Source organism: Mauremys reevesii, linkage group 18, assembly GCF_016161935.1.
Source record: "Mauremys reevesii isolate NIE-2019 linkage group 18, ASM1616193v1, whole genome shotgun sequence".
Lineage (NCBI taxonomy): Eukaryota > Metazoa > Chordata > Testudines > Geoemydidae > Mauremys > Mauremys reevesii.
Genome location: NC_052640.1, coordinates 21,206,781 through 21,230,626, shown reverse-complemented (window position 1 = coordinate 21,230,626; position 23,846 = coordinate 21,206,781). Strand labels below are relative to the sequence as shown.

Here is a 23,846-nt window from a genome sequence, read left to right as displayed (position 1 = left end):
GGCGGCCCGTGGGAGCGCAGCAGGCCACAAGGGGGCGGGGCTGTCCCTGCCTGAGGGCGCAGTAACGTTCTGCCTTTCCCTGCCCTCTCTCTCTCTCTGCCCTACAGGCGCAGGCCATTGTGCAAACTCGTCTGAGGGCTCAGAACCACCCTGCGCCCTTCCTCCTGGAGCTGGGTAAGTATTAGCCCCACTGTACAAAACATGGGGCAGAAAGGGGCTGTAATTGTCACGCTGTAGCGAGTGAGCGGGGGAGCTGGGACGAGAACTCACAAGTCCATCTGCCATATCACCGTAGCCTGAGCCCTAAAGGGTGTTTGCTCCTGTGACATGAAATGTTACTCTACATTGGTGATTAATATTCTTTCCTTGGCCAAGCTTAAACAGCAATTAGCATAATTTCATTTCCAGTGTCTATTTTTTCAACATCACAACAAAGAGTTGCAGAACTGAACATTTGCCATAAGCAGCCCCAAGGAAGCTACATTTCCCCCCCCCCAGCTCCCTGCATCTTCACTATTACAGAACTAATATCTGCACTGAAAATACCTCATCTCCATCTTCTTTAAACGGAGGGAGCCAAATGCAGCCCGTGTCTCAGAGGTATGACTTTACTAGGAACAGCAGTAAATCATTAGCATCACAGCTCAGTTAGGCCCAGGGTGTCAAAGGTGCAAGAACATTTTAAATTGTCTATAAAAGTACCATGCAAGATGGGCCCAGTTGATCCAGTCCCTTAAAGTGAGCAGTTATGTCAGGAATCAATTTGGCTTAGGGTGACTAGATAGCAAGTGTGAAAAATTGGGATGGGGGACAGAGAGGTAATAGGTGCCTATATAAGAAAAAGCCCCAAATATTGAGACTATCCTTATAAAATCAGGACATCTGGTCACCCTAATTTAGCCTAATGTGTATCTCCCATCTGTTATTTCTCTAAAGTACAGACTATTATATTGAATCTTTCTTAAAAGGTCCCCTTTCGCCAGCACCAATTACTAGCACTATTATTGTTAGGACATACAGTAACTATACTATAACTCTCTCCACCTTACAGAGCTGGGGGGAAAATCCCATCCCTTCATGGAGAGCTGGTCTGATGAGGCCAGGGAAGCAAAGACTCAAGTAGGTGAGTAATGCTAAAGATTAGAGTTAGCCATCACATGAGCATTTAAAAAAAAACAAAAACCAAAAAAACAACCTGCATGTGAAAACTTGCTTCATGCGTGCATGGAGGCAGCTGAAATAAGGATAATACAAGATGTATGTCAGAGAGGTGTGTGTGAGGGATTTGGAGTTGCCTGTAATGATGAATTAATATTATGTGTTGACTTGATAATTGTCATACCTAGTGTTTGTAGTTGATGCAATAGCATGATTGTCAGGAAGGGTACCCAGGAAAGGCGTGGGGGTGGATACATATCTCAGCAAACATTTGAGATACAATCCAAAAGCCATTAATTTTGATGTCATAATTTATCGCCTGTTGGACCTGCCACACAGGTTGCTATAGGAGTGACTCAGGCCCTGTGGAGGATGGGAATCAAAAGATCCAGGAGGATTAAGAGACATGCACTTGCCCAAGCAGTGTACAGGTTTTTGAGACTGACACCCAAACTCCAGCAGTTATAATTCTCGGCAAAATAGATGTGTGTGTAGACCTCCTGCTTTAAAATCCTTTTTCCTCGTGTGATATTTTCTTCATACTGTTTAGATTAAACACCACTTTGAGTTAGGATTGCAACCTGGTCCATATATTCACTGCTGGGTATGAGCTTCTAAAGAGCAGATCCACATGTGAGCCTAGGCAGACCTGTTTTGGTAGGGTCAGTCAATACATGGGACACTGCAGGCCAGGGCCCCACTCTCAGAGTGGTAAAAACCATGTGATTCTACCCTAGGAGGAGGAAAGATGGGAGATTTGAGACTGGGCAGAGACCCGAGAGAGTTCAGAGGTGGAGCTAGTCTTGTAACCATGACCATGGGAAAGGTTACAAGGCAACAAATGCATTACAGTATGTGTCTTGGAAGTGTCTTAAGAATAGAGAAAGGAGCAGTGTAGTGCCAATGTAGAAGTGCAAAAGGAGTAAGTGGGGAATGTGGAAGGGGAGGAGCACTAGGAAAATGAATGAGTATAAGAGGGAATGTATGGGGGGGGGGAAGGAATACTGGGGAAAATGAATTAGTGGGGAGGGAAGAAAGTGTGCTGGGAAAGTCCATGGCTGGGGGTTGGGTCACTGCAGGAAAACAAACAAACAAACAAACCAACCCTAAGGATTTAGCCTTTTTTCTCCAGAATACAGGAACTGGAGTATATGTGCCATACCCTGCCAGTGAATAGGAAAGGGTATTGAAGAAATCCCTATTAGCAATAGTTTATGCACCAGCTCAGTTCTGTGACAATGAGTGATATACACCTCTGCTTAAACTCTGTTTTTAATGTAGGCATGATGGCCTAGTGTGCAAATAATAGGGCTAATCATATCCCTTCTAGGATGACTAACAGGTAACCCTTCATTCTAAGTGCTCAGAGAAAGGAGAATACAACTTTAGATAATGTTTTCACCCCTCAGCCGTAATACAGAGAAACCTAGATTTGGAGGACATTCATGCTATAACATGAAACAGCAAGACAGGAAAGTAAGTAAAAGCAACGGCTCTAGCCTGAATGCCCAGGTAAGCACAAGGAAATCACTTTTGCCCAGATCTCAAAAGGTATGCAGGCTCTTAATTTCAAGGTAATTCAGGAGACTAATCACAGTTAACAATTAGATTGAATAGCTATATCACTCAAGGCTGTAAAAAATGTCATGACCTGAAAGTCATAGTTATGTTGACCTAACCCCTATGAAGACAACTAGGTTGATGGAAGAATTTTTCCATCAATGTAGCTATCACCTCGCAGAGAGATGGATTAACTACCTTGATGGAAGGGTTTTTCCATCAGTGCAGGAAGTATCTAGACTATAGGGCCATGGTGGCACAGGTACAGTGCCACCACTGAGGTTATGTAGCAGCTGTCGTGTAGATGTACCCTAAATATCTTTGAGAATCTGAGCCTTTTTTATTAGAGTTATTTGTAACTATATAGCATGTATAAACATTTTTTGAAAAACATGATTTTTGGCAGTGGCCCTCAGAGATGTTCAGACCCCTGGACCACACAAGTCTCAACCTCAATTTCCCCATCTGTGAGATTGAGATAATTCTTACCTACCTCAGAGGCATAGATGTCCAGTGAAAAGGGAGAGACCTATTCATTTTAAAAGCAAAAAAAAAAAAAAAAATAGCGTTTTCCCAGTGTCTCAGAAAAATGTATTTATTTCAATGCTTTTTACTAAAGATCTGTTTTTTTGTGACTACAGTATTTATCTTACCAATGGCACAGATTTAATTTATTTCTCATGGTACAGAGTGTGTGCTGTTCTCATGAACAGTCTTCAACTACTGGTATACTTATGCAGGGAAATTGTGAGGATTAATCACACTGGCTGATTTTCAAAGAGCAAAAGCCCCAGATATGCAGATATTTTTACACAATTATCTTTCTTTACATGTTTAATTACTCTGCATACCCAAATATCCAATTTGCATATGCAATCAAAATAACTGCACCGGAAAAGACAGGCACAAAAGTCGGGTTCTTACTATTTGTAAAGTACTTTACAGATGAAAAGCACCATCCTGAATTAATAACTCCTCATGCTGCTATACTAGAATGGAAGCTGCAAAGTGAGACAATGCCAGGTAGGTGTAGGACAGAGATTTAAATTTAATCACCACAACTTCTTCCTGGAGCACTGTGACATTATCCAGGGTACTGTCTGGACCACTGGACAGCTGTGTCCCCTCAATTCTCCAGCCTGGGATGACTTTTACACTGCTTCGCTGTGAGACTAACCACTCCAGGTCTGCTCTCTCTCAGTCTCCAGCATGTAAATCACTCCCAGCTATATTGTACGAGGGCTCTAGCCAGCCACTCCTGAATTATATTACAGATGGAAACCAGCAAATTCCCAGTCCCAGACTTGTCCCCAGAAATGTGAGTCTTGTACTGCTCAGTACCCTCCTTGACAATACAGGCTCATAGAAAGTCCATCATTTCATTAATAGAAAATGATGTGCACAAATCTTGTTATCCCAAATGGTGTTTCCCAAACACTTCAATCCAAACACACTGGTTTAGATAAAACAATAAAATAAGTTTATTAACGACCAAAAGATTAAGTGATTACAAGTAATGAGGCATAAAAGTCAGAATTTGGCTATAAGAAAATAAAAGGTAAGATGTAACTAATATCTCACTTAAAAAGCTAAGTGAATTCAAAGCAAAATGTGTCTTTCGTCAGATGGTTTTGCAGTCTTATTGGATGCCTTTCAGCCAGAACCCCTCCCCCAGTCCAGTGCTCCTTTCCTTGTCTTTCAGACGTTGTGGATGTTGGGGGCAGAGAGAAAAGGAAGAGAGAGAATCTGGGGAATTTGCTGCCATTTCTTATAGCAATTCTCTTATTTGAGACTCATCTCCAGCTAGGGTTCAGGCAACAGAAAGTCTGTTTGCAAGGGAACCTCCAGCCATTCCATTACCAAGATGTATATTTCTTGCTCAGACCCTTCTGCCTGACGAAGAATGGCCTCTTAACCAGGTGATAGTCCATTTGATTATGTTGACACCTAGCTTAGGTGTTGGCTAGCCTTTTGTCTCTGGGGAACTGGTTGAAGTGGTTTCCCCAGACTTGGAACATGTCTTATACAATAGAACTTTATAACTTGAGGTACAATGTTGCCACACACATTTTACCAGGACAGTAGTGTTCAGCAGATGACTTTTCAAATGATACTGCACAAGACATACTTTGTACAAAATCTAGTTTGTAAAAAGGGTGAACATTAAAGTACAGACTCACAAGCACAGACAAGGCAACTAATGAGTTCTGTTCAAGGTCCATGTGGTGGTTGTGAGCCTAAAGTTACTGCTGGAAGCCTTTGAACAGCAAAAAATTAGGCACCAGGATATTGCATGTTCCCACGTTGTGTCTGCCTGAAGGTTGTCAGGATTGTACCTCCAAGAGAGACCTGCACATGGTAGAGTATAAAATACACTAATGCTTTCCATCTATGCCTAGGAATAGGGCCTCTTGCGCCTCCTTAATCCTCCTCTCACCTCATGGCTGGCTGCCGTTCCTTCTGCCTGCTCAGACACACCATTCATTTTTCAGTCTTCTCCGTTGTTTTTATTGGTTTCTTGTGCTGATGCCTAACCCCCTTTGTTTTCGGTCAGCAGCTCCAGTCATTGCTTTGGAATCCCTGGTATGAGACAAGAAGAGAAGGCTTCGGGTACAGTGGGATTACTGCTGCATTGTTGTCATCATGAAGGCAGCCACAGCCACCATACTTGTCCTAGCTACCTGCACCCTGCTCTCTTCAGGTAAGACTGGTGCAGAGAGGGAGGGAGAAGGGCAACAGTCATCAGAACATGAACTCACAGGTACTTAATCCTTGGGTTTTGTTTTTTTTTTTTGCTTCTTATGGTACAAAATGGTTGCTGTTAGGTCTGTGTCTATTCTGATTACTTCAGTATACATCTGGTATTAGTCTCCCTGTTTGATCTGTGGCACATGTTGACTTCATTAGTGAGCCTTGAAAAAGCTTAATGCAGCTGTTCCTTGGCACTTTATTGCAACGTTGTTTGCTTTGAATAGATGATGGGACCTGTTTGTTCTCTAGCCCTAACACAGTGAAACAATTTAGGCCTAGCCTACCTCTAAAATTTAGGTCAACCTACCTACACAGTTATATCAACTTAACTTCCAGCATAAATGCAGCTAGGTGGATGGAAATATTCTTCCACCAATCTAGTTACTGCCTCTCAGAGAGATAGATTACCTATAGTGACAGAAAAACTCCTTTAGCCAATGTAGAAAGCATCTATGTTTCTGTGCTACAGCGGAACAGCTACAATCCCATTGCTGTGCTGCTGTAGTGTAGACATAATCTTTGTATATTTGGAATGGAGCGTCTTAGAAACAGGCCCAAGCCATAAAATGCCCATCATGATCTCAAAAGCCCAAAGTTTTGGTAGTGTTTGGATCTAGGGTTTTGGTTCAGCATATTATATATAGTATCTAATTTTTGCAAATGACTACTGATCGGAATATAGATTTCAAACACACCCTTAGATCAGGTGGTTGTGTTGTTTTGTTTTTGGATCTGGTGCTTTAATGTGGGCCTCTCACTATTGAAAACAGAATCCTAGCACTGAAGGGGTAGTCATAGGGAAAATAGTCAGGAAATGCTGTTCCAGTTAAATATGAGACTTTCCTCCCTTGGGCACTTTGACCCTAGAAAAGTCTACTTTTTCCTGTTAAAGAATGAAAAAATAAAATCAGTGATGGTCAGTTTCCTCCCTCCATGTCCCTTCTGAATCTCCCTCTCCCCATTTAAAGAGCATGTATCTTGCCTTCTGATCCTGCAGGGAAGAAGTTCAGATGGTGCACCCTGTCTGACCTGGAACAGAGGAAGTGTGCTGAGTTATCTAAAACACTCCTGGCTGTCCTACCTCTGGCTACGATAAACTCCTTTGCTAGGGTTTCCTGCATCAGAGCTCAAAATACTCATGACTGTATCGACAAGATCAGGGTGAGTCTGTAGAGAATCCCAGAGTTTATCTTAACCCCAAGTCTAGTTCTTCTGTAGTGTGGGGGATGGAGGGGGTATAACTACTAGTAAATAGAATCCATAGGGAAGTGAAATCTAGGCAATCATGGTGATGGTATTTCATCTGTGACAAACTACACAGTATCTGGGCAGGCAAGAAGAATCTAGGTGATAAAAATAACTTATCAGTGATACAGCCAATGATGAGCCAAAACAGCGATTCTGATACACCTTTGTAATCCCAATGAAATAAGTAAGAGCTGTGTGGGAGCAAATGAGCAAAACCTGTCTCCTCCCTACAGCTGTTAAATCATGACGACATACCAAAAGTCCCCTTGGCTTTTAGGTTTCAATTCTAGTTCAACTATATTTAACAATTTTTCTGCTCTTCCCCATTTTTAACCTCTAGTTAATCTTTCCTGAACCAAAGAGCTGTCCTTTTTCCAAATAAAAATATCCTTGAATTATAATTTATATGAGATGAGGCAGTAAAGTGACTGAAGGTTTAAGACAACTTTCACTGATGGGATGGTGCTTCTCGTAGTGCTATATGCATTTAAGGACAAATTCCTCTGGGGAGAAAGGAAAAATATAGCCCTGGCCTTCCTAATAGTACAGTTTCGCTAATGCATCCGAAACCTGACTGGGAAAAGGGAATTCAGTCTTCATGCTCATTCAGCTCTGACTTGGAAAAAAATAACTTGTCCTGAGGTCAGAGAAGAACCTTGTCTCCACCTCTTCATTCACTCCTGAGCTCCTTGTTAATAAATGATAAAGCTATACTTAGTAGGAGCTGCAGATAGTATGAATAAAGAAGGAACCCAGCCTAGAAGTGTCTGAACGTTTTTTGGGGATGCATGGTGAGGAGAATACTCAGCCACTATTTGTGGATGGGTGGGGGGGAAAGAATGATCTGGAGTGAAATCCAGACCTCACTGAAGTGAATGGGAATTTTCACCATTGACTTCCGCAGAACCAGGGTTTCATCCTTGGGGTGGAAGGATCAAAGGAAAGGTGGAGAAGGGATGTCATCTTGCCACATTAGGCTTGTGAAGAATACTCAGGCTTCATGCAAGATGAGTACTGACACAGACATGTTACATATTTGACAATCAATTCAAGTTGACATTCCACCATGCTGAGAAACAGGGATCCAACCAAAACTGAGAAAGCGTTGTGAAAAGTCTGTGGTGAGAGGTCTAGTCTTCATGTCACTCATTGTTCCCCTGGACAGAGGGACTCTCTTAAATGTATTTTTTCTTTAAAAAAAAAAAGGTGAATAAAGCAGATGCTGTCTCCTTGGATGCTGGAGATGTTTATTCTGCTGTGAAGCTGTACGGTCTAACTGTGGTGGCAAAGGAGATCTATGAGGAAGGTAGGTTAGCAGCCAAACACCTGTTTCTAAAATACCTTCACTGTAACCTAATGGAGAAAGAGAGTAACAGAGAAAGCACTACAGTGGATAACTCTAAGATGACGACAGCCCAGAGCAGTAGAGGAGAGTCAATCCTATCCTCGGTGAGAGAAAGTATCTGTAGTGGTTAGAGCAGGGGGTCAGATTCTATTCCTGCTTTGGACAGTAGCTCACTACGTAACATTAATTTGTCCCATCTCTGTGCCTCAGTAGCTCTAACTGAGGAGCTCTCACCTATTGCAGAGGGGGTTTGAGAGGCTTAATACAAGTTTGTAAAGCACTTCAAGATAAATGTCAATAATATCCTGCACTTAAAGAACATTTTCCATCCTCCAATCCTGCCCCCAGTACCTATAACCCACCCCTTCCTCTGTCTCTGGAGATCCATTTCCCACTGCATACTGGAGTTCCAAGCCTTGCAGATAGACTGAAGATACATCCTTACCTTTCCCCCTTCTCACAAAGCCCTCACCAAAGACATTGACAAATGGGAGGAAGAAGAGCGACAGGACTGAGCAGTGGGTGGGTGGGCGTTGACTTACAAGGAAGGAGTAAGAACTAAAGCCTGGCCCAGCCAAAACTAAAATTATACGATTGAAAAGATCTGAAGGGAATAAACCCAAAGGAGAGAGTTGAATTAGAGTGATATCTGGGGAAGAAACTGAGAGAAATGGGATGAAATTAAGGAAGGGAAAAATATTTGGCTGAATATCAGAATCATCATGGAATTAAGAGGTATTAGGCTGTGGAAGATTCAGAAGGTAAGCAAGAGCCAGAAGCCCCACTGGTTGCAGAATCTGAAACTAGATGGCACAAATGCTCAGTGTAGTGTTTCATAGCAAGAAGGCTATATTGGCCTTGGATAGATGGACTGGATTTTCTAATAGACCTTTTCCATCTCTAAATTCTATATTCCTTGCTTTGCATGTTGGTAGCTCTTGGCTAGGCAGTAGGGTCTTGGCCAACTGGGCAATGACGTAACCAACAGAATGTTCCTTTCGGCCCAACTCTCCTTTCCTGGCTTATGCTGGTAACTGCATTTCTTACATTTTATTTGAGACTTTTTCCTTAGCCCTGGCACAGAGATCCTCGCATCACTGTGCACTGCCGCAGTTGTCCTAAGTTTATGAAAGCGACAGTTAAATTCCTGCATCTCCCCTTTCCCATCATTAGGGAACTGTGTGTTTGCTGTGGCCATTGCCAGACGAGGAACTTTGAGCATCCAGAGGCTAAGGGGGGTGCGTAGCTGCCACAATGGAGCCAGGTGGACGTCAGGCTGGAACATCCCACTGGGCTTCCTCCTGGCTAGGAATGAGCTCCTCTGGGATGAGGATCAGCCTCTGAGCCAAGGTGGGTGAGTGGACGGTGACAGACGCCTCGGGGCCAAGCTCCTGCCTGAGTAAAGTGGTGGCAGGTGTAACACCTACTGAACTATATGGAACACACCAAGACCAAAGAGCCTCTGGGTTGGTGGACCAAATATCCACTTGGGGAACCTTAGCCACTTGCTGCTAGCCCTCTTCTGACAGTGCCTTTTCAGTGATCCCTCACACAACAGAAAAGCTGTGTTAGCAAGAGCAACAGGAAACACCAGTGTTCTGTATTCAATGGGAGGCTGGGGGAAGGGAAGCATTGTCCAGTAGCTTCTTCGTCTTACCTTTCTATCGTGCCTTTAATTCCAAAAGGATCCCAAAGCCTTTGACAAATGATGGGCCTGATTCTTCACTCAAATCTCACCAAATGGAGGATTGGAGCCTAATAATAAAAAATAATAATAATTGGAGATACACCTATCTCCTAGAACTGGAAGGGACCTTGAAAGGTCATCGAGTCCAGCCCCCTGCCTTCACTAGCAGGACCAAGTACTGATTTTTGCCCCAGATCCCTAAGTGGCCCTCTCAAGGATTGAACTCACAACCCTGGGTTTAGCAGGCCAATGCTCAAACCACTGAGCTATCCCTCCCCCCTGTGGCTGCCCAGCACCAGTGAAGTGCAGCCACCTTTGGGGTGGAGAGTAGCAATCATCTGTGGTATAGCAAGTACACAACAGTGAGCGGAGGCTGGTCAAAGACTCCAGGTTCTTACAGAAAGTGCCACAGATTCTTTAATGAACACACAGAGCAGACAGGGCCCTGTTTTTAAGGGTAGGGGCTCCCATGCAGTAAGTGCACAAAACCGAATTTAACTCCCTCAGAAGGGAGAAAGATGGACTTGACCCAACCAGGATTTGACTCTGTAGTTTCAGGAAGTATTTCATACCTGAAGCTTAGACAACCAAGCTGGCCCTACTGGAGACTAATATCTTTTTACAAGTAGCACGTAAGGAATGCTACTGTTATCTCTTCCAGCCTTTGCCACTTGACTGTTTTTCTTATGTCTATAGTGATCAGTCAGTATTTCAATGCCAGCTGCATCCCAGGTGTTGGCGTCACCTCCCCTCAGCTCTGTGCTCTCTGTCAAGGACCGAAATCCTACGTTAGGAACAAGAACCACTTCTGTGACACCAGCAGCAGTGAGCCCTTCTACGACTCTGAGGGAGCCTTCAGGTGACCTCATCCCCACTCTGCTTGCATTAGAAGTGGCTTTGGGGGGGAAGAAGGGATGGCAGGAGGAGAAAAGCAGGTTTAAGTGCTAATGGATTGTGTTAATCTCTCTGCAGGTGCTTGAAGAATGGAGTAGCAGATGTTGCTTTCCTAGATCACTTAACAATAATGAATGGCACAGGTAAATCCAAGTACTCCGATTTCTGTTGGCCTGCAACTTGTATTCTTTTCTACATGGATGCTTTGGGGGGAAGATGCCTGATGCATTATCTATTCCAGTTTGAGTTTAATCTAGGCAAGCAGCTCTTGAGGGTATGCTTCAGATCTCCAAGAGTCAGAGGGAAATGGAGAGTGGACGGCTAGGAGGGGAATGGTGGCGGCTCACAGGAGATGTTCCTTGTCAGAACCACCAAAGCTTTCCATTTTTGATTATTGCTTTAGCTCTCAGCTGGCTGAAGAAGTCACTATTTAGACAGCATGGCTGATAGTATATAATAAGGAATCCTTTAAAATTCTATGGGTACTTCTGCTAGAGGAGCAGTTTTCATTGGCCAGGCTTTTTACATGACCAAAAATTTGCATCACATTCCCAAGGTCAGTTGTTTGAAGGGGTCTAGCAGCTTCTTTTTCTTTAAAGAACATTTAAATTATTCCTTCTCAGAAAGCATTTCAAATTCCCCAGCCAATGTCTTTGTGTTTGAACATCTCTTTGGTAAGGGGAGCAGCACAGAGAGAAATCTTCTCTGCTGACAGTTGGCATTTATTGTCCTGCTTGGGCACTGAGACTTGCATCAGGCTCCCTTGAAAAATGCTGTCTCTCCTCTGCCAGGCTGCGTTTCACTTCACAGCTTTGATAGCTGCCCTGTTGTTTTAGATTCAGATCAAGAGGAATATGAGCTCTTGTGTCCTGATGGATCCACAGCGAAGCTGAGTGCCTATGGCACCTGTAACCTGGGTCGTGGGCCTGGGCGTGCCATCATCAGCCGCCACAACTTCCAGAAGATCACCAAGAAATTCCTCACCCTGATCCAGGTAATTTGGAACTGCTAATGAGGTTCTAAGCCCTCTCTGGGTGTAGATGGAATGAGCTAGACTGCAGGTGTTGAGGTTGTTCTGGGACATCCAACGTTGTCATCTAGGACAGGTACCCCGGTGAGAGTTCCAAAGGCTATTGGAGAGAGAGGGTGAGTGCGCACAGCCTTTAAAGTTAGATCAGAGTATCAAAGTAATACAATCTAGGAGAGAGAGAGGGCAAGGGTGGAGGTCTCGCTCTGCTCTCCAGGATACTAACAGGTGCTCAGTGTAAATCTGGAGAGATCTTCGCTCTCGCTACATCCCTCCATTTGCTATTAATGTGGGGAGGGTGAAGATGGTTAGATAGTAAGGTCCAGATCCTCAAACATATTTAGGTATCTAACTCCCACTGAAGTCAATGGGAGTTAGGTACCTAAATATCTATGGGGCTCTGGGCCTAAAGGCTTTGGGGAAGGGACCATTTTTGTACAGCATGTATTAAAATCAGTGCTTGATCCTGACTGGGGCCTCTGGGAAGGAGTCTCAATTCCCAGTTCCAAGCCTGGACTCAAATCCGAGGGAAAAATAATCTGAAACATATTGAAGAGGTAAGTGCTTGGAAAGCAGTAATGCCATATATTAGGAGGATGTAATTTAATAGTATGGGCTTGGACCGCCCTTGTGGGCGCAGGAAATGCAGTTTGCCATTTCTTTGCTCACAGGGGCAGCTGCACTCAGAGGGGAGATTCACCCGTGGGGGAGCTTTAAACTTCAGCCAACTTCTGGCAGCGTCTTCCTGGGATACACAGAATTAGTGAGTCTCCTAGGTCTTTTGCCCAGCCACAGCCATTTTGCGGGCTATGCCCTCTAGTTGGCAGGTATCTCTTCCTCATCTCTCTTCCCATCCCCCCCAAATAGAACAATGGGGTTATGGTGCTACAGTCCCAAGCTCTATCCCTTCCAGGTCAGGTTTCTCCCACCACAGACCATCCCCTGTGCTCTGCTGATGCACTGAAGCAGGCACTGGGTGTATAGCTTGACTAGGAGATGAGTAAATAGGGGGCAGTAACAATATCTGAGTACTTAAGACTGCAAATGCTCAGGTGAGAGGAGAGTATCAGGGGGTAGCCGTGTTAGTCTGTATCCACAAAAACAACAAGGAGTCCGGTGGCACCTTAAAGACCAACAGATTTATTTGGGCATAAGCTTTCGTGGGTTAAAAAAAAACTCACTTCTTCAGCATTTAGTCTTAAAGGTGCCACCGGACTCCTTGTTGTCCAGGTGGGAGGAGTTACGTAAGAGTAACAAGGAATCTTGGCTAACAATTACGCAAGGGAAACTATAGGATGAATATCAGGAAAATCTTCTTGACAGCAACATCCATTAGACTCTGGAATAGTCTCCTAAGCAAAGTGACCAAAGCGCCATCTCTTGGAGATATTTAAAATTACAAGGCACAAAGCACTGACTGAGGAACCATCCTGCCATGGCCCTGGGGAGATAGCTAGGTCTCCTCTAGCTCTAATCTGATTCACTCCTAGAAGCTCAGGTAGGAGTGAGCAGTGGACGGGGAGAGGCCAGGGCACTCAAATTGAAAGAAGAAACAAACAAGGTCTCCTTCCCTTTAACCTCCAAGTGCCCACCAATGTGAATTATTCAGTTTGTCATATGGTTCAGGGACTTCTGGGTGCAAGCCCTTGATTACTTCTCCATCCTCATATTTACATTTCCTAGTGGATAAATAATGCTTGTTGCCTCCACCTCCAGGCATCTCGTATTAATTCAAAACTGAACACCATCTACATAAGATTTAAGAAAGTTCTTACAAACCTCCATATCCTGCCCCTGAAATAGCCCAGGGTAAGTGAATAATTTAACCAAAACAGGTACATATTATGCTGTAGCCTGGAGCTCCTGCCTGGACAGTTGCAGACAGCAGGCTCCCCTACTGGAGCAGAAAATGAGCATCAAAGCAAATCATGATCATCCAGATAAGACAGGAGAAGCAGCAGTTCCTCAAATAACTGGGTCCCAGACCATGTAGGGATGGAAACCAACACCTAAGACAGATGCACAGAGGGTTTTCCCTAATCCCAGCGAGTGTTAGAGTTCTGAGTACTACATTATGATCACTCCATACTTGCCATGACTCTAGACAGACGAGGTGTAGCAACAAGGCTGCTAGTCACAGAGGAGACAAGCAGCATCTCTACAGCTAAAGCCATTGTACTTTTCCTAGCATCTCTTTGGGCAGAATGGAAAAGAAAGGGCCAAGTTTGAGCTCTTCACTTCAGTGCCATTCAGGGGGAAGAACCTGCTGTTCCGCGATGCCACTCAGCACCTGCAGCTGCTCAAGGACAAAGCAGAGATCTCCCACATCCTTGGCCTGGACTACGTAGCCCTCTTGAAGGGACTAGGCCATGAAGGTGAGAGCTCTCCCAAGGGAATGGGATAAAGAGGCCCTCACCCCCTCGCAAGGGGGAGACATGAATAGACCCAAAGAAGCCAGTTGGTAAAGACAGCTCAGTACATGGGTGATGCTAACCCCATTGCACTCTCTTTTCTGCTGCTGCAGGGAGCTCACTGGACAACAGTGTGGTACGCTGGTGCTGCATCAGCAATGCTGAGCTCCGCAAGTGTGAAGAGTGGGCCCTGAACATCAAATCTGACCCCCTGGTCTGTGTCCAAGCCGCTTCAATGACCAACTGCATTGAGTTGATCAAGGTAAGAACCTATATGGAGTAAACAGGAATGCAAGGCACAGGCATGTCTGTTCTTGTCCCAAACACCTGGGGGCAATGGAGATAAACCAACCAACAGAAGCACTGCAGAGAATAAGACCAAGAGGTCCTCAGGACCCCCCCAGCTACTGGGGTATGGGAGAGATAGGCACTCAGTTACATAGGTTATGCAGGTTCTAAATGGTCACTGTCCCAATTTCAGGGTTAACTGCACCTTTGACACCACCTGTCCTGGTCTTCAAGGGCACCTACTTAAGGTCTCAGGCTCTCAGCCGTCACCTCTTTGCATCTCTCCCTCCAGACAGAGGGTTTACACTTGCAGTCCCTCTGCACCTCACTGTGATTCCTCCAGCAGGTCTGACTTGTAGTCCTGTATCTGTTGTTAACCTTTCTCCATAGGCTACACAACAGTGTATAGCAGTTATCAACTAGCCTTCACACAGCAAAATACATTCATTTTTAGGCAAAAGTACTAGAGGAAAATGTATAAAAACCAACACACATTCCTATATGTATGCTAACAGCTTATTAGAGGTCACCTATTGGTCCTAGTAGGCCAAAGTTTTTCCAACCCTTCCACAAGGTCCTGCCCTTTTATGAATTAAAAGAAGCCTGAAAGTTAGTTCACACTCGGCCTTCTGACACCAAAAGCCTTTTTTTGTTTGAATCTATGAAAAACAGGATTGAATTAGTCTACACAAGGTTCCCCAGGGGATGGTACCTCGCTAGAGTTTTTTCATCTTAGTGACTTACCTTAATCACCCCCTACAGTTTTTAGTTCCTAAAGAAACGGTGGTAGCCCTCCTTCATGGAGTAGAACACAATCATGCGTAAATGTAATACAGTGGTCCCCAAAGATACTGCATGGGGTTGCAATATTGGTCACAGTCCCACGTGTTACTCTCGGATATTGTTGGCAGAGTAATGAGGCCGATGCAGCCACGCTGGATGCCACGCATGCCTACATTGCAGGGATATGTGGGCTGGTCTCAGTAGCTGCAGAATGTTATGGTGAGTTTTCTGTTCCACGATAATCCCGGGGGTGGGGAACAAAAAAAAAAGGCAGCACAAGCTACCATTAAAAACCTGGTAAAATTGCCACATAGCTGTGTGCCTAGCTACAAAGGCAGGGGGATGGGAGCCAAAAGATCTGACTATTCTTCCTAGTTCTTCCACTGACTGGCTGTGAGCTCTTGGGCAAGTCGCTTAATCCATGCCTCAGTTTCTCCACCTATAAAAGGAAGCAGTTATACTGCCCTGCCGCAAGAGAGGTGCTGCAAGTCTCTAAGTGATTCAGAAGCCTTGGATAAAATGCTGTAAATGCAACGGATTATAGAAATTAATGGATGGGGTGCAAGATTCTTAGCTTTGAGAAACCAAAATCTAGAGGAAGCTGCATCTCCCCAGGAACTCTTGAGGTAAATTTACAATGCAATGAAAGACCTGTGGCTGGCCCATGCCAGCTGACTCAAGCTGCAGGGCTATAAAATTTCAGAGTAGACATTCAGGCTCTGGCTGGAATCTGATCTCTGGGACCCTCCTCCTGAAACCAAATATCTACACTGCAATTTTTTAGCCCCAAATCCCAAGTCAGCTGAACCAGCCTCAGCTGTGCTGCAGGTCTTTTATTACAGTGTAGACATATCTTCAGTGGTGGGTGGAGGGAGGTGGGGGGAAAAACAACTTTTTTCTGCACCTGTGACATCCATGACACCACATCCATTTTGGGAACAGGGAATGTGGCAGATTTTAAACCCTTCTCTGATCCAACATGGCTGGGAAAGGGAGAAGTCCATGATTTGATACTTGGGTATGAGGAAGAAAAGATTCCCATATTCTAATTCTTCGTCTAGTTGAGCAGAGTCCCTCTGTCTCAATAACAGTCAGTGTCGTTAGATCCCCTGACTGAGTAAATGCTCACTGCCTGACCCACAAGCCACGTGCACTTCATGAGTGCATTTTTCTATGGCGGGAATGCTGGCAATGTGAGCCCTGGAATAGGCCATCCCTCCTCCCCCTGATTAGACACTCCACATGCATCTTTCGTATACACGTGTGGCGTTCTTTAGTGATTATGTTGGTATCTAGTACATGCTCAGTGCACACTGAGCAGCCAGTCACCAATTCTTGTATATATGGTTTTGGGTTTTCAAGCGTCACTCTGCTCTTGCTTGTCTCTCCTGCCCAGGAGAGGGGTGTGCCCCAGCTGCTGGGAGAACAAAGAAGCTGACCCACCTTGCAGATAAAGGTAATGGAGGATCTTTGAGGTTTGGGTTTCTACTTTAAATTAAGTGAAGTGGCTCCACCAGGATGCTCAGGGCATGTCTACACTTACCTCTGGAGTGATTGATTCAACAGGGGTCAATTTATCGCATCTAGTGAAGATGTGATAAAATCGACCACTGAGTACTCCACCGGAGTGAGAGGCACAGGCGGAGTCGATGGGGAGTGTCAGCTGTCAACTTACTGCAGTGAAGACACTGCGGTAAGTAGCTCTAAGTACGTCGACTTCAGCTATGATATTCACGTAGCTGAAGTATGTAGCTTAGATCGATCCCCCTCCCTAGTGTAGACCAGGCCTCAGGCAACTCTGCTGGGATAAGACAGGATTCTTAAGACCTGTGAAAGTGAGGTGACTCCCAACTACTCAGCAGAGCAGCTAACAGCAATTGCAGGGCTCTGCTGGTTCATACTTTACCCCCACTGAGCTGTGATGATGTCATGCAGCAGACGCTTGAACTTCAGCCAAAAAACCCAAACCCTTTCAAACAAAGCTCTATTAGGGATAGAGGAAGGTTAGGAGACATGAAGAGGAGTTCTTGCTGTACGTAGAGGTAGTGATGGTACCGTGCCCTGAGCTGCAGCTGTTGAGACTAACACTAGCATAAGGGGTGTGCGCGCACTGGTTCTGGAAGGAGGAGAATCCTTCGGTCTGGGGGCTAGAGGCTTCACTGTCCCAGGCAGCAGTGCCAGGGCTGGATTTTTGTGGCCCAGAAGACAATACAGCTCTCAGTTTCCTGCAACTGAAAGAGCTCAGTACAGAGGACAAGGGAAGGGGAGGCAGGAGTATAATTTTAGGGAGGATACAACCGGTTCTAAAACTTACTTTTAACATGGAGATTGTGTCCATCCAAGATGTCTTGCTGTCTCAGTCTAACTGGTGGTTGTCATTGTCACACAGTACTGCCACCTGTCTACGCTGTAGCCCTGGCAAAGAAGAATGCCGGGCATGTAAATATCCATAACCTGAGGGGACGGCGTTCCTGCCACAGTCACCTGTACAGTCCTGGGGGGTGGCTGCTCCTCTCCAGGTACACAGTGGGGGCTCTGGAGAACAACACTGTGAACTGTGATATCGGCTCTGGTAAGGACTGCACCAGAATATCTACCAAGTGGACAAAATGATGGTGCCAAGGGGGTCTGGGAAAGAAGGAGGGAGGGAGGGGGAGAGAGTGGAAGACTTCAGTCATTCGTACACATTACTTATGACATTCACCATTGCTCCACTATGTCCCTCCAGAATACTCTCCTGGTCTAAAGGATTTCTAGTGGGAGCACTGCTAATTAACCTCGACATCTGAAATTATTTATAATGTGCTTATCACCACAGTATGTTTAAAAATATTAAATACTGCCTATAAGAGACAGATACCCATCCTCCCCAACAACTGCCCTCCATGCCAGCTTTAAAACCCATAATCTAATACCTGACCAAAGTGTCTTGCACCATGCTCTGAAGGTTGGCGGATTCTGTCTAATGGGTCAAGTGTTAGGAACTGAACTGCCCTCAGTTAAGTGGCTAATTAAAACTTCCAGCTATTGGTAGGTGAGCAGCATCCCTGTCTGTAGGTAATGTGATGCAGTCAGTATTCCCCCACATACACAGACAGCCTTACTCACCTGCAAGGTTTAGTTTTACTTATTTGCTATCTGCCATTCTCCCTCACCCAAGGAGGAGTTAATTTGTGAACTCTTTTACGGTAGGTCTTAGAGCATACCTACTCAGTGGATAAAGAGTCTGGTCCTCTAATGTTAGTAGCTGGGTGAGACAAGGAGACAAGCTCGGGAAATGCAAACTGTCTTACAATGGAGAAATACAAGTATCAGAGGGGTAGCCGTGTTAGTCTGGATCTGTAAAAAGCAACAAAGAGTCCTGTGGCACCTTAAAGACTAACAGATGTATTGGAGCATAAGCTTTCGTGGGTGAATACCTACTTCGTCCTATGCCTGTAATGGAAATTTCCAGAGGCAGGTATAAATATGCAGGCAAGAATCAGTCTGGAGATAATGAGGTTAATTCAATCAGGGAGGGTGAGGCCCTCTTCTAGCAGCTGAGGTGTGAACACCATGGAGAAATACAGTAGCAGTCCCTGTCCTGTATTAGGAAAGAACATATTTTGAAATGCCCCACATTGACTAACCTCATCTCTTCCTTCTCTTAGCTTACCAGAGTTACTTTTGGAAGGGTTGTATGCCAGGAGCAGCCAGGAACCTATGCAAAGTCTGTATTGGAGATGGTGAGATGGAAGGGGCGAAAGTGTCCAGCAGGTGTGCTGCGAATCATAACGAACGCTACTATGGAAACATGGGTGCGCTCAGGTAAGTCCCTCTGTTTGAGGCAAGGATGCAGCATAAAAGCATGACCCAGATATGGCTCATTTATTTTGCCTGCAGGTTTCCTAGGAAGGACTCTTATTTAAAAGCTGGTGACCATAAAGATTGCCTTTGGGTCAGCGTATTTTATTTCAACTGTGATTGCTATGGGACTGCTCAGCTGGCTGGCGATTTAAAAGTTATATAGCCATTTCTAATGACAAACTAGACAAGATAGTGATTCTTAACTCAGAATCCACTAATGATACTTGGTGCCCAAACCCAAGCCTACTCGGAGACCAACTGAAGGGGTAATAGTTGCTCCACAGGGTCAGCTGGCACAACTGGTGTGGAATTTGAGCAAGTAGTAGTGCAGGATATGAAAGGCAATTATGTAGGGAGGGAATCAATCCTACCACCTAATGGAAAGAGAATATAAAATAAACTGGAGACAGAGAAAGCATAAATAGAATGTTCCAATCTCTGTATTTACAATGAATGTAGTTGAATAGTATTAGTTTGGCAGCCCTAGAGACAGAAATCCAGATGCAATATGGTATTGCAAGCTTCTTTATACTGCCCTGCCAATATGCCTCAACTCCAGTTTGGGAGTCAGCTTTAGGACTGAGGAGGTTATTCAGTCTCCATGCCCACTGAGACTTTGGCCTGTTTGCTGAGATTGCCAGCAAGGAGGCAAATAGTTATTTGTAAGAGACACTCGTTCCCCAAGACCAGCACTGAGACCACTAACTCATTTCACACATAGATTATCCAGTTGTTTCAGCATATGGTGGTAGCTTTTGGCAATCAGTGACCTAGACGAGACTCAAATTAGTATCCAAAACCTTCAGTCATCTACTGCTCCCAGAAGTTCTAGTCTCTCAATCTGATATTGCTCTCTCAAACTATTGCTTTCCCTTGCACTAGGTGTCTAGTCGGCAGTCCCAGTGGAAGGAGCTTTGGGGATGTGGCTGTCCTGGAACATCATAACCTGCTCAAGAATATTGAGAGTGAGATTCAGTTTGTCCCATCCTTTGAGAATTTCAGCTGGTACCAAAGTTTCTTCCCACACAATGATCATGAGTCCAAAACATCCACATACATAGGTCTAATCTGAGCATGCAGCTGTTTTGTCTGGGTTTAAAATCTGCATTTGAATGCTCCAATAAAGCACAAGATTAAATTACAATTTAGTTTGAGGGGGAAAGAGGGAAATAATCAGTGACAGCAGGAAGATAGGGAGAAACAAGACTTGGAAAGTGCCCATTTGGGAAAAAGGCCCCTTAATAGCTTCAGAAGACCCATTGATTCCCCCTGCCGTCACAGCCTTGTCCAGAGGCTAGTCTAGTTGTAGTAGTAGTTGTATACCCTTATGCTTGACCAGAAAGTGAAGAAAATCGGGGTAGTAAGGTAAGAGATACCACATTATATGTGGAAGTGTAAAACCGTTGTTTGTGCTGGGAAATGCTCTGTGGCTCCTACAGACTCTACATGACAAGAGAACTGATCTGACTTTATCATGTGTTATATTTTGGACACAAGAACAGTGCATATAAATAGCTACAAAATCTCACTACTGTCCATGTGAAATTAGCTACTTGTCTAAGTTCTCAACTAAGTTACTGTAGAAATGGCAAAAAGCAGAGCAGTACAACGGACAGAAGGGCTGACAATTGGCATGTTTTAAAATGAAAGTCAATTTTGGTTAGAGTAGCTTAAAATAGAAAAGCTCTGAAACCCCCAAACACTCCTTTTGCCAATCTTAATAGCAGATAAAACAGATCACAGCCTGGGGCGGGAAGGAGAAAAGGAAATTTCCTTTTCATTTGGCCTTACAAACCACTAAATAGAGTCTTCCCAAAAGCACATTGAAATTTCTGCAGTCTAAATGCCAGAGAAAGGTGTTTGTAAGACACTGCATAGTCTTTCTGAAGAGATACATGTCTGCATAAGGAATTGGACCTCTGTTAGAACATACACACCGATTAGCAGTTTCTGCAGAGCAGTTAATGGCTGAATGGTCATAGAGACTGAATTACCTTTTCTCTAAGAGGTCTTTCCAGCTGCAAGTTAAGATGGATTGATGGGCTGATTGGCATTGATATACATTGCAGTTGTCGCAGCCTACAGTCACTGAAATACAAAGCCACCCTACAGAAACTCCAATGTGCCCACTATACATCCTCTATAGATGACTGGGGCAAGTTGTACTTTTTGGACACAGTGCACTGAGAGTTTTTCCTTTCCAATGCTAATACTCTGCATGGGATTTCACCATGTCTCAACTGAGATCTAGCTGATGGTGTGGACACAGGATTTACTGAGCTAAACTCTATTGCCTCTCCATCTCTTTTACAGCTCTGCAAAGCTCAGGTTGGGCTATGGGTTATACCCTAAATGACTTTGAGCTGTTGTGTCTGGATGGAAGGCGTGTCGCAGTCACAGACTGGGCAGACTGTAACCTCGGTCCTGTTCCTCCTAACATAGTTATGACTCGACCAGTGACTACCACCAAGATCTATGGCTTCCTGATGAAATCCCAGGTAAGGCAGAAGATGGAAAGGATTGTTATCCTGTTCTGGTTACACACTACTGAAAACCCCATCAAGGTCCAGAGTCCAAAACCTTCCAAACAAAATAAGAAATAAAAGTACCTCCACAGCTAGCACTAAAGGTTTAAGACTGCACAGGAGACTAATGAAAAGACCATTCGGATTCACTAAAGGAGAGTTTCAGCACCAGTAGCTCCTACATCATGATCATATTCTTGCTGAGAAACAAGCCTCTGTGGTGTTGCAACAGACAATGAGTTAACATGCAGGAGGAGACTGCAAGAGCCCCAAATAAGGCTAGCACTAGCTGAATCCTACACATCTTTCTCTATGTGAGGTTGCTACATGGCTGAAAATTCACCCGCTTCATCTATTTTGTTTTCTGCTTTCTGAGTTTTTTCTTCTTTTCTTTTTTGTTAAGGAAACTCTGGAAACAAATCTGGATTCTAGGTTCCATCTATTTCACTCACAGAAGTATGGAGAAAGTGATCTGCTCTTTAAAGATGCTACTCAGTATCTTGTTCACACAAGTCACCTGGGCTATCAGTCAATTCTTGGAGAGCCCTTCTTTCAGCTGGCAGAATCTGTGTTTAACTGCACACATGCAGGTAATGTGATGTAGTTCATGTTGAGCTAGAACACACAACCTTAGAAGCATGCCTGGACAGTAACTGTCAGTTCCCTACTGACACACTCATTTTTGCTAGTTCAACTTCTGCTAGGGAGTTCCCCCAAAGCCAAAACTCCTTACAGCAACCTCTGCCCATGGGCACTGGTATGTGAGTGTTCTATGGAGCTTCCTCACAGACAACATTGTTAAAATAATCGTTGCCATCAGCTCCCAGTAGACACAGCACTTCTGCAGTAACACCCATTGACTGCACGGTTTAAAAGATTCTCACACTATGGAGAGACAGTGAATACAGTACAGTGAATAGCTAAGCAGGTTATAGTTTAATCTTGTGGCTAAATTCAGTGATAGTGTAAAGCAAGCACAGGTTTATTGAAGACGGGTCCATTTATACCAGTTGTGATTTTGCCCCTTGTTGCCTCTTGATCTCCACAGACCAGCTCTGTGGCTGGGGGGTGGGTAGGAAAAAGAGAGTCACTTATTTCTTGGAGATGCCAAGGTTGGGGGAGAGAGGTCAGTTTTTTACAGTTAAAATTTTTATTTTGCCTTTAAAAGGGACACTGTCACACTGAATTATTAAAAAACAAACTCTTTTCAATAGTATGGCTGGAGAATTTTAAATTACTATAAAAATCTTGTACAAAGCTACTGAGAGCAATATCAAGGCATGCAACTGGCCATCAACAAAACCAATGAAGCCAACTATATATAAAATGCTGTTAAAGGCAGAGTAAACAAACTGAAAATAAAAAGATTCATACTAGCATTTCAGTTTTACTGACCTTAGGTGCAGTATGTATGAATTGTTCAGACAAAACTGTAATTTTATAGTTGAGAGTTTTAATTAAAACACTGTATTTTGATTTATAGACATCTTAGAATTCTGCAAACAGGATATCTGCACATCTTAGATATGCAGACATATCTACAAACGCAACACACAGAAGTTCCACAAGACATCCACCACCGCCACCCAAGTTGAAATCAAGAGATGTCAAGAGGATTTTCACCACTTGAGACTGGCTATTTTCTGTTTCATAGAAGCAAGAGAGACCTCATTTAAATACTGAAAAAAACTGAACCTTGCAGTTACCTTGCACCTACTAATATATATGCTGATAATGCTGCTCAGATGTCACTCCCTTTTCCTATGCAGAAGCGCTGCCTATTACCAACGTTCACTCCACTTGGTGTGGAGCATGGCATCATGTAGAGCAGTACAGATCAGACAGCAAACCTTGAGACTGGGCCAGTGGTATCAGAAAAGCAGCACCAGCAATTAAGATCAAAACTCCTCAGTATTTCCAGTTTAAACCCCACTCCCCACCCTCACAATTCAGCATCTTTATAAGAAGGACAAAGGCCACGCTGTAGGCCACATTGGGCCTAGGAATTATTCCTCCCTTTACAGACCATGTACGTAACAGAGGTTATTGCCTCATTCCCCTAACATGTTTTCTTTATACTACATTTCCATTTAAAACAACTTGTTATCTGAGGTAACTGCAACATTACTTTTATATGCATAGATCTTGCTATAGTTAGCCACTACACAAGACCTATATATTTACATCTAGCATAGACAAGCAATAAGTGTATCCATGTCTGCTATGAATAGAGAAGGGTTTATTTCTCTTCTGTTTGTATGACCAACCAAGAATGTGTCCCAAATGAATCAATACATTTTGCACTTATCCCTTAGCAAATTAA

The 23,846-nt window shown here is 44.1% G+C and overlaps 1 protein-coding gene across 7 annotated transcripts; it reads left to right on the top strand.

Annotated features, from left to right (window-relative positions):
- Positions 1-24: 24 nt before the first annotated feature.
- Positions 25-23,846, top strand: LOC120386386 (melanotransferrin-like). 7 transcript variants are annotated; one of them, XM_039505676.1, is made up of 20 exons: positions 25-174; positions 1,052-1,123; positions 2,568-2,670; positions 5,276-5,419; positions 6,467-6,630; positions 7,924-8,023; positions 9,236-9,412; positions 10,446-10,608; positions 10,722-10,786; positions 11,480-11,637; positions 13,859-14,045; positions 14,195-14,343; positions 15,281-15,371; positions 16,549-16,608; positions 17,542-17,724; positions 18,803-18,959; positions 19,881-19,963; positions 21,312-21,496; positions 21,927-22,113; positions 23,007-23,846. In XM_039505676.1, exons 4-20 carry the CDS (start codon positions 5,362-5,364, stop codon positions 23,045-23,047), a joined length of 2,208 nt encoding a protein of 735 aa, XP_039361610.1. In that variant the 5' UTR covers positions 25-174; positions 1,052-1,123; positions 2,568-2,670; positions 5,276-5,361; the 3' UTR covers positions 23,048-23,846. The 7 variants fall into 7 exon arrangements, with proteins under 7 accessions (XP_039361610.1, XP_039361609.1, XP_039361607.1 ...); XM_039505675.1 differs by lacking the exon at positions 2,568-2,670 and having other exon boundaries at positions 1,052-1,119; XM_039505673.1 differs by lacking the exon at positions 2,568-2,670.

Excerpts from the sequence above, each read along its gene's own strand:
- LOC120386386 (XM_039505675.1), top strand. The coding sequence starts at position 5,362 with ATGAAGGCAGCCACAGCCACCATACTTGTCCTAGCTACCTGCACCCTG. Across the intron at positions 8,024-9,235 it reads AAAGGAGATCTATGAGGAAG|GGAACTGTGTGTTTGCTGTG; the intron begins GTAGGTTAGCAG and ends TCCCATCATTAG. Across the intron at positions 10,787-11,479 it reads AACAATAATGAATGGCACAG|ATTCAGATCAAGAGGAATAT; the intron begins GTAAATCCAAGT and ends CTGTTGTTTTAG.